At 45.5% G+C, this 9801-nt stretch overlaps 1 protein-coding gene across 1 annotated transcript; it reads left to right on the top strand.

Annotated features, from left to right (window-relative positions):
* Window positions 1-3606: 3606 nt before the first annotated feature.
* Window positions 3607-9668, top strand: Dynlt1 (dynein light chain Tctex-type 1). Its single transcript, XM_027401079.2, has 5 exons — window positions 3607-3707; window positions 5920-5961; window positions 8181-8304; window positions 8736-8813; window positions 9234-9668. Exons 1-5 carry the CDS (start codon window positions 3681-3683, stop codon window positions 9302-9304), a joined length of 342 nt encoding a protein of 113 aa, XP_027256880.1. The 5' UTR covers window positions 3607-3680; the 3' UTR covers window positions 9305-9668.
* Window positions 9669-9801: the final 133 nt, after the last annotated feature.

The following is a 9801-nucleotide window of genomic DNA, read 5'->3' as shown; positions in this document are numbered from 1 at the left end:
ATTTTATCTGAATTAAACCTCTTTAAAGGTCCCATCTCCAAATAAAGTCACATTCTGGTGTGCCTGCTGTAGTGCCTGCATGGTGGCATCATTGAACTGTCCCTTCTTCAACATACCCAAAAGTACAACCTACACCCCATGAAGAAGGTAAAATAAAGCTGGAGCTGTACCTGGCTTATGACTCAATCTATCCAATTAGGCTGTGGCCCAACTCTCTACTCAGTAGTTACAGGTATTCACCTGGGATCTACTTAGTCTTGCTTTGCACCTAATTCTTGGATACTTACCTAGAGGATCTCGGGGCTACCAGAAGGAGAATAGAGAGTCTGGTACAGACTTGGGCAGGATTGTGTAGGACTGAGGGTGTGGAGCCAGACAGGTAGAGGAGACCACTTACTAAAGCTTGAAGATGAATCTGGGAAAGCAGGGTCAGAGCTAGCACTGCTTGCAAACCTAGGCACAAGACTGACACTGGAATAGGTGAGTTGAAGCCAGGTAGCGAGAAGGCAACTTCTGTTTTTAATTCAGTGCCTAGTGTGAGCGAGTTTTGATGTCTTTTCTCATTAGCATATATGATGACACTTTTATTCAAGTGTATCACATAATTCGACTCTATTATTTCTTCCTCTTCCTGACTAGTACCCATTCTTTTATTCATGTCATTTGTATGTGTGGTTATACATATATACTTATATATAAATTGAGGTTCACACACACAAGAGAAAATGTGGTATTTGTCATTGCTCTTTTGGAGCCCGTTTTTATTTTGATCAGCCTGGAAATCTCCAATCCCATCCTGTTTTCCTGAAAATGACATTTCACTCTTGTTTATGGCCAAATAAACCCCACTGAGTATCTACGCGTTTCTTTCATCCATTCACCAGTTGATGGACAGACATCTAAGTAAATTCCATGATGTGGCCATTGTGAGAAGTGCCACAGTCAACTTGGATGAACAGGTGTCTGTGTAGCGTGATTCCTTCAGGTGTATTCCCAGAAGTGCTACAGCTGGTCACATGACAGCTTTCTTTTAAGTTTTTTTTTTTTTTTAACTGATTTCCTGGTTTACATCCCACCAGCGTGTCCACATCCGTGCCAGCACTCCATTTATTTGTTTGTTTGTTTGTTTGTTTATTTTTGAAGCTTGAGGATGATTTGTTAGAGTTTAGAAGGAAAACACCAGGGCAGGTTAGCTGTCCACCTCCAAGATGCCCAGAGGAGAAGAATGGAGGTGAGCCACGTGGCATCAGCTTGCCACACAGTGGAGGGGCACTTTAGGAAAAGAACATGAAAGCATTATTGGGAGTTTAAAAGCACGCTTAAGCTCTAGTCAGCAATGGAGAGAAAAGGCTGAAGAAAAAGAATACTCACTCTTTTCTGAGCCAGGACCCAGAGAAACAGGAAGACCCAGATGAACCTGGTTGAGGCGTGGCTCTTAGGGACTGCTGTTGTGGTTGTTTTTAATGATACCCGTTCTTTAAAATAATAATGAAATGATATCCATTCTGACGAAGGGCAGATGGGTCTCAGTGTGGTTTTGATTCCCAGATTCCTGATGGCGGAGGGTCTTGAGCATTTTCTTGGTGTATTTACTTGCTATGAGGAGACTTCATTTTTTTTGAGAAGTGTGTTCATTTCATTCACCCATGTGTTGATTGGTTACTAGGGGTTGGTGTTCAACTCTTGGGGTTCTTTATATATGTTAGATAGCAATCCCTGTCAGATGTGTAGTGTAACTCATGAAGACTTCCCCCATTTTGTGGCCTCTTTTCATCCTTCATGTCCCTTAATGGGCAGAAGCCTTTCAACTTCATGCAAAATTTCAATGTTAACTTCCTGAACTATTGGAGTCCTTTCTAAAAGTCTTTCTCCTGTGCCTATTTCTTGAAGTGTTTCTCCTGAGTTTCCTTTAGTCGTTTCAGATCTTACATGAGGCCTTTGATCCATTTTTCTTTTCTTTCTTTTTAATTTTCGAGACAGAGTTTCTCTGTGTAGTTTTGGAGCCTGTCCTGGCACTTGCTGTGAAGCCCAGGCTGGCCTCAAACTCACAGAGATTCCCACTCCCCCCCCCCCCAATTGCTGAATTAAAGGCATGTGCCACCACCTGGCTGATCCATTTTTTCAAAGTGATTTTTTTACTTGGGGTGAGTGATATGTATCTAGTTTTGTTCTTTATACAGAAACATTTATTAAAGAGATGTCATCTCTCCAATGGATTTTTTTTTACTCCTTTGTTAAACATTAGAGAGCTGTACTGCTGCTATCAGTTTATTCCCTAGTTTTTTATTTTATTCATTCATGTGTGTATATTTGTGCCAATCCTATGCCATTCTTCTATGTAGTATAACTTTAAATTAGGTATTACAACACCTCCACAGTGGTCTTTTAAAAGCTCAGAATTGCTTTGGCTATGTTTTGAGTTTTTTTCCTCCAGAGAAATTTAGATTTTTTTTTCTATTTCTTCGACAAATGCCATTGGGATTTTGATGGAGATTTCATTAATCTACAGATCTCGTTCATTATTAGTACAGTCATTTCCACAATATTAACCCTGAAAACCCATGAGCACGAGGGCTCCTTCCATCTTGTGCCTGCAATTTGTTTCTTCAGTGTTTTAAAACTCTCCAGCCACGTCAGCATCGCTGTTCTTGGCAGGACAGAATGGGACAGAGGGCAGTGTCTTTGGAAAGGTTAGCTTCTTCCTGAAGGACTCCAGTTAGACCCTAATTCTACCCACATTCTGGTAACTCGGTAGTAATCCCAGTGACAGACACCAACCTTGAGTATAGACAAAAGGGTCACTGAAGGATCCAATAGAGTCTGACCCTGAGGCCTTTAAAACCCGCTGTTTCCGGGGGTCCCAACAGCTGGCTTCGGGAAAGTCAGGGGTGACCCTTCAGTTTGAAGTGCATGATAAAAACAGAACACACATTCGCCAAAGTCAAAGCTTCAAGCTTGAGGTCCATGCAAGCTGGTGCACGGTGCACGAACCGCAGCCCGAGTGAAGAATAACTCAGAATAACTGCTCGATGTCATGGATACAAACAAGCAGGCGCCTAATTCACTCTGGTTACGAAAGCTAGGGAGTGGACTGCGTCTTACAAAACGTTCAGTATAAAACGTTTTAAAAAGTGGTTAAAAGGAAAAACTCTCACTGCACATGGAAAGCCTAAGGCCTCCAAACTTTGGTTCAGATAGTTGGAGTATCTGGAACCTAGGTCCCCACAGGGAAGCAACCGGTGCTCCGCGCTGGTACTGTCCCGTCATTTTACAATTTGTTCCTACTTGTCAGGACTAGTTTGAAAGTTTCAATCAATTTCTACAGTGCGAGCGGGAGGCGGGCCAGGACCGTGCTTTCCGTCTTAGCCTGGCTCTTGTACCCTCCTTTGGTTTGGGTAGCCACACTTTAGAGAGCGGTTAGACAGCTCTGACAGTTTGCTTTGGGAACCACCTTCGCAAGGGAGGATTGAGATCGCGCCCTGCTCCTACTTAGAGACCGGGGAGGAGCAGCAGGCGGGGCCCGAGCGGTGGGCGGAGCCCCTAGTGGGCGGGGCCGGGCCCTAGAGCGTGGGTGGCTGTTGGTAGTGGTCCCTGGCGCGGGGGCGGAGGAGTGGGCGGGGCCTGAGCGCGCCTGCGCAGTCCACTCTACTCGGCGGCGGCGGAGACGCGCTAGAGGAAAGATGGAAGACTTCCAGGCTGCTGAGGAGGTAACGTTGGGGATGGGCCACGGGAGGGTGGCGGCCGAGATCCAGGTGTGGCGCGGCCCCGCCTGGGGAGCCGCAGCTACTTCTGCCCACGGCCACGCGGTGGCGGTTCCCAGCGGGCCACTCCGAGGCTTTCCCGCGTGGGCGGTGCCCGCGGTCGGCGGGGCTCCTGGGCTCGCTGGGGCTCAGGTCCCCCGCTCGGAGGATGACATCACCCCGCCCCGTTTGCGCTGCTGCGGACCCCGGCCTGGCCCCGGGTGGGAAAGGAGGGACCCTGCAGTGGCGAGCATGATGACACGGGCGCGCAGGGCCAGCTCCCGGTCCCTGAAGTGGGGGTCTGCTGTCCCCGCTGTCCGTCTGCCAAGTGCAGACGCGCAAACAGAACCTGCCTTTGTCTCGGTGCCGCACCTTGTCCTTCAGTGCGACGCTTCCTCCCCACCACTGGGTACATTTCATTTCAGTCTAAGATAGTAATGAGATTGCTCATTCTTGTGGGGGAAGAATGCAAGCCTCTTAGTGCCCTGGACACTTGCCTTGACGATGTGTTGTCAAAATGGCTTTTCCTTCGTTTTCACACGCATTCAGGAAACAGTTGAATGGACGACCCAGTTATAGTTTCTCATTTTTTTTCTTCCTGAATAATTTTTGTTGAAGCTCAATAAAATACCATCTATTACACAGTTTGTCAAAAATTAAAAACAAAACCATTTCCTCTTTTGACATTTCTAAGGTGTAGTTCAACTAAGGATATTCTGAGGGAAGAGTAAGCCATTTGCATTTATCGGAGACTTTCAGTTTTGGTCTAATTTCTCAATACAAACTTTATGGCGGCATCATTCTGTGTTTGAACACTAGTGGAAACCAAGGGAATACTCTCAAGCCATGATTCGGAAGCAGCTACCAGAGGGGGTGTTTTACCCAGATAGCAAACTGACATAAGGCTAAAAACTAGTTTATGTTGTAGTCACAGCTAGTCGAACTTTATAAAAAGGAAGTGGCCCTGTGCAGAGAAAGCCCCTAAAACTGCATTGTAATTCCAGTTTGTGCACGTGAACTGGCTGACTGACAATGGCATCTGTAAAGTGACATATCTGGACAGAGTGATGTGTGCTTTACATGGATATTGGCTGCAGGAGGATGGATGTTCACCATAGTTAACCAGCAGCCTTTGCAGCTGAGCCTCTTCTGCCTGCCCCTAGCTTCCCAGATCCCAGGTTACCCTCAGCAGTCGTCTCTCTTGTAGCAGCTGGCTACAGCTGGATTCAGTAGTTTCTCTTCCGTCTTTTTCCGAACTTTAACTGTATGTAAAGTTACACAAGGACTTCAGTTTGGGGTTTAGGATCACCGTAGTCACTGGAAGAGTCTTCCAACTGACTTACTCTCTAAGACACCACAGGTTTTCACTAGTTCAGTGATTGGGTTTTGTTTCCAGATGACTTTGGGAGTCTAACAAGTGAGATGGCTATGGGTGGTCAGCTCTGGTTCCTCCTGAAGAGAAAGGGGCAGGGCCCATACTGGTCAGCAGTCAGGAAACATCTTCAACAAAACAGGTCTGTCTGCCTTTCTACCAGGAAGGCAGAGGCCTTGGGGACTGTCAGTGCTAAGGATATCTGAGAATTTAGAGTAGTTTGTTATCACATAAGCAGCACATGGGCAGGCTAGTACCTGGCTCATGTTTTCAGGACACCCTTACACCCACTCAAATCCACTGTTACGTTAAAAGTAAGAAAACTCCAGGCTCTGCCTTTGCCAGCAGCCCACAGACAGGGTAGAGAAAAGTGATGTTCACACACCAGCCTCCTACACGATAAAAGTCCTAATCTGTTTACCTCAGGGAAGAGAATGTCCCGTCTCTAAAATGGATTACTTACATTTCTTCGGCTAGTTTGTACGGAAGTCGAGTAACTCATATCATAGCGCCTGTACTGCTTAATGGTCCCAACAGCCGGCTGCAAGGGAAGGAGAGAGGAATCTCTTGTGAAGTGAAGCTTGGGCTGCAGTGTGATTTGAACAGTGTTGACCTGTGCATTAGCCCTGCAGAGAGCTGACCCTATGGCACTCAGCTGCTGCACACCTTGGGCTCCGAGTAGTGCAGTCCTCTGCATGGTCAGCAGCCTGGTTCTTAAGCCATGTTCATTATCTCACTGTGTGTTTATTGATGGTGTGGAGAAAGATTTTTTAAACCAGACTTAACCTAAGTTTTCTTCCTTAACAGACTGCATTTGTTGTTGATGAAGTGAGCAACATTGTAAAGGAGGTAAGAGGAGACACACTTGTTTTCCAGTGTTTGATTGATGGCAGCGTCATAGGGTTAATGTTGCTATAATGAAACACCATGACCAAAGCAACTTGGGGAGGAAAGGGTTTGTTTGGTTTCCACTTCCACATCACTGTTCATCATTGAAGGAAATCAGGATCAGGAACTCAAGCAGGGCAGGAACCAGGAGTCAGGAGCTGATGCATAGGCCATGGAGGGGAGCTGCTTACTGGCTTGTTCTTTGCTTGTTCAGCCTGCTTTCTTACAGAACCCAGTGCCACCAGCCTAGGGATGGCACCACCCACAATGGGCTGGGCTTTCCCCCTTTCAATCAGTATTTAAGAAAATACCCTACAGGCCTGCCTACAGCCTCATCTTATGGAGTCGTTTTCTTAATTGTGATCCCCTCCTCTCAGATGACTTTAGCTTGTATCAGGTTGACATAAAACTAGCTAGGACAGCATGTATGAAGGAAATGCCATCTGAATCAAAATAGGAACAATCGAGACAGCTATTGAGCCTGTGTTTTGGCATTTCAAACATTTTTACTTAAAAATAAGTAAAAGTCACTCTCATATCATATACATTATATATACTGAACCAGGTGTCAAGGCAGATTCTGTGACCTTGTAGCATGGAAGACTCATGACACATGGGTAAATATCTCCAGTGTTTGATGAAAAATAGCAACTGCCGAGAAAATGTAACAACTTGCTGTAATTTAGGACCTGGTGATACAGTTAGGGCTTTATTCATAGATTTTTCTTATGTTCTTAAATATGTTTGTGAGAAGTATCCAAAACAAAAATGATTTCTCTCTTTTATGTACATTGCTCAGCATTGGGTGTGATTTTTCTGGTGCTTTGCAGGGAGTGTAAGTTTGCCTCTTATTGTTTCTTCAGTGCAGTGTTTCCTGTGGAACAGGTGGGGAGTGGAAAGTGGTAGATTAACCCAGAGCTGGGAAGTAGAGTGGGTTTGTTAGGGATTTGCCTCTTGTTTCTGCATCCACTTAGAGTCAGTTACCAGGCAGCAGGTGGCTGAAAGTACACAGTAGCAGTCCCCAGGGAAGTGTGAGGTGACTCAGCTTTTCTGCCTTGGCACTAGGTTTGTTCTGTCCTCAAGCTGTTTAAAAGTACTATAGGTGGAATATGAGTGGGTTCAAAATTAGAGGTCTCCTCTCCCCCTAAAAACTGAACTTCACAGTGCATAGAGAGGATTGCCCTTCCTCCTTTGACAGTATTTGTGTCTTGACTAACGGAAGACCACTGGTCCTCAGCCCACAGTGTATTCTCAGCCTAGAGTAGGCAGAGAATATGGGGCAACTAGGACCTGTGTCGATGGGACTGATCAGAGCCCCAAGTCTGCAGCTGGAAATCATGGCTTATATGATAGTAGGTTTTTATCCCTCAGAAGCCCAGTTGCTGCACCCAGCCTGCAGTGTGAGACCCTATTCCCTCACCACTGTGCAGTGGTGTCTGGACCTGGTGTCTGAAAACTAAGTCACAACCCTCAGTGAATGCTCTTTACTTTAGCCTGTCATAAAAATCTTCATTTTCTGGCTCCCAGCAGGTTAGAAGATGTGGGGGGAGGGAGCTTCTCAGAGCTGCACCAGCTTCTGGGAGTGGGGCTGCTGGGGAAAGACCCAAGGAGTCATGGATGGGAGGCTCATGGCCCTAAGTGTATCAGGGACAGTGAGCTGCGCTCTGCAGAGGCCCTGAATGTGTGTGTGGTGACTCAGCCCATAAAATGAGGGCTGAAAGCACTAGAAGACTGGTTAGGTTGTATATTGCCAGTTGTACAAACAGCCAGTAAAATGTCATCTAACACATGCTGCTAAATTATATATGTTATGGTTTGATGAAAATATCTAGTATACTTTTAAAAAAATTGGCAAAATAAAATATTTTCAGCTTCCGTAAGAAAAAGGGTTGCTTTTCTCTAGATATTAGCAGTAGTGTGAACATCCATTTGTTTAGTCGAAATGTGGAACACATTTGACAGATTCTGTAAAACACATCTCTTCAGCCAGTGTAAACATAACTGGGATGCAGTGTGATGCTGCTGAAGAAAGCCGCGCTTGCAAAGAGCCCTGTTATAAAGCATAAGACTGCATCCTCCCAGGGTCTGTTTTGAGCTCCCAGGGTGGGCTATGGGCCATTTTGGGTGGGTGGTTGTGGTATCTGGTCTCTCTCCATGACCTCTTGTGATTTCTCCCCTAGGCTATAGAAAGTGCCATCGGCGGCAATGCCTACCAGCACAGCAAAGTCAATCAGTGGACCACAAATGTTGTAGAGCAGACTTTGAGCCAACTCACCAAGCTGGGGAAACCATTTAAATACATTGGTAATGGATCTTCTTCTTGTATGTCTTGATACTGTGCTTTAAATACTGATCAGAGGTGTGTCTGGTGGCAGAAGAAAGCTAACTTAGCAATTCTTACATAAGCTGCAACAAAGTTCCTTCCAGGGCCAGGTCACTGAAGTAGCCATGCTCTTCTAGGACCAGGCCCCTTGTGTAGTGAATGAACCAGCACTTTGTCCATCAGGCTGATACCACTGTTGCATTGTTTATGTCAAACAGGAATTTACAGGATTTCTGGTCAGACATGTTTAGAACATGTTAAGATAAAGGAAATATGTAATTTGTCATAGAGTGAGACGAGACAGTCTGCCCTTATAATTTAGGAACATCAGCCATGTGATCTGCCTACATTTAAAAGCAGGTGAAGTGAGTTTATGTTGCTAAGTTTTCTAACGAGATTTGTTTACTTGAAGTGACCTGTGTGATCATGCAGAAGAATGGAGCTGGGTTACATACTGCGAGTTCCTGCTTCTGGGACAGCTCTACGGACGGTAGGGTTCTCACTCCCTTAGGAAATGGTATGCCCATTTCTCCTCAGCTTTCCCACAGCTCCCTATGGAGAGCTGCAGTCCTAAGAACAGTGTTCTGTGATGTGTGCGCTTAGACATCTCATACTCCCCAGTGCATTTCTGTAACAGTTGCCATTGCCTGCTGTAGTGGTGTACACTTCTAATCCCAGATCTAGAGAGGCAGAAGCAGGCAGATCTCTGACTTTGAGGCCAGCCTGGACTACATAGTGAGACCCTATCTTTAAAAAAAAATTCCCAACATTCTATAGACACTTGCCCATTTATCTGTAAGTAAAGTCAGGCAGCGAAGTCACTTTCTCTGTGTGTATGTCAGAGGCAAGCACTGGAGCACTGCATCTCCTAGGCTTCCTCATTTCCTGTGCCTGTCTGTCTTCCCTACAGGGAGCTGCACAGTCCGATGGGAGAACAAGACCATGTACTGCATCGTCAGTGCCTTTGGACTGTCCATCTGACCTCCTCGCCAGCCTGTAGCCTGCTGTGTCTCAGCATTTCTGTTTCATCTTAACCACCAGCTACAAATTGGGTGAACACCTCTCTCCTCTTTGTGTTTTGTGGCACTCTCAAAATGTAGAGAAATAAACCAAATGACTCCATGGTCACAGGAACCACATAATGTCAGGCAGATGAGCAGCCACCTGTCACATGAGGCTGATGGTGCCACTTGTCTTAACTCTGTCTCTTTTCAAAGGTGCTAAAAACCGAAGTCTGCTAGGAGGAAACTTTCTCTGCTTCCTGAGATGATTCAGATACACTAATTTTCCATACTTTATACTTTTGTTAGAATAATAAATTATTAAAGTTTCTGTGTTCTTTGTAGTCTAAAGCATCACACATGAATCTATGTTATGCCTTCAAAAAAAAATTTTTTTTTTGAGACATAAGACTATAAGCTTATTATAAGGCCCGGCAGAACGGGGAGACTAAGAAGAGGAACAGGGGTAAATGGCTG

This window comes from Cricetulus griseus, chromosome 2 (assembly GCF_003668045.3).
Source record: "Cricetulus griseus strain 17A/GY chromosome 2, alternate assembly CriGri-PICRH-1.0, whole genome shotgun sequence".
Classification (NCBI taxonomy): Eukaryota; Metazoa; Chordata; class Mammalia; order Rodentia; family Cricetidae; genus Cricetulus; species Cricetulus griseus.
Note: the sequence above shows the minus strand (reverse complement) of the source record. Positions and strands in the feature narration are given on the sequence as shown.

What these genes read in the sequence shown, in the direction of transcription:
- Dynlt1 (XM_027401079.2), top strand. Translation starts at nt 3,681, where the DNA reads ATGGAAGACTTCCAGGCTGCTGAGGAG. An exon ending in TGAGCAACATTGTAAAGGAG is followed by an intron (nt 5,962 to 8,180) that starts GTAAGAGGAGAC and finishes TTTCTCCCCTAG; the next exon opens with GCTATAGAAAGTGCCATCGG. An exon ending in GAAACCATTTAAATACATTG is followed by an intron (nt 8,305 to 8,735) that starts GTAATGGATCTT and finishes GTTTACTTGAAG; the next exon opens with TGACCTGTGTGATCATGCAG.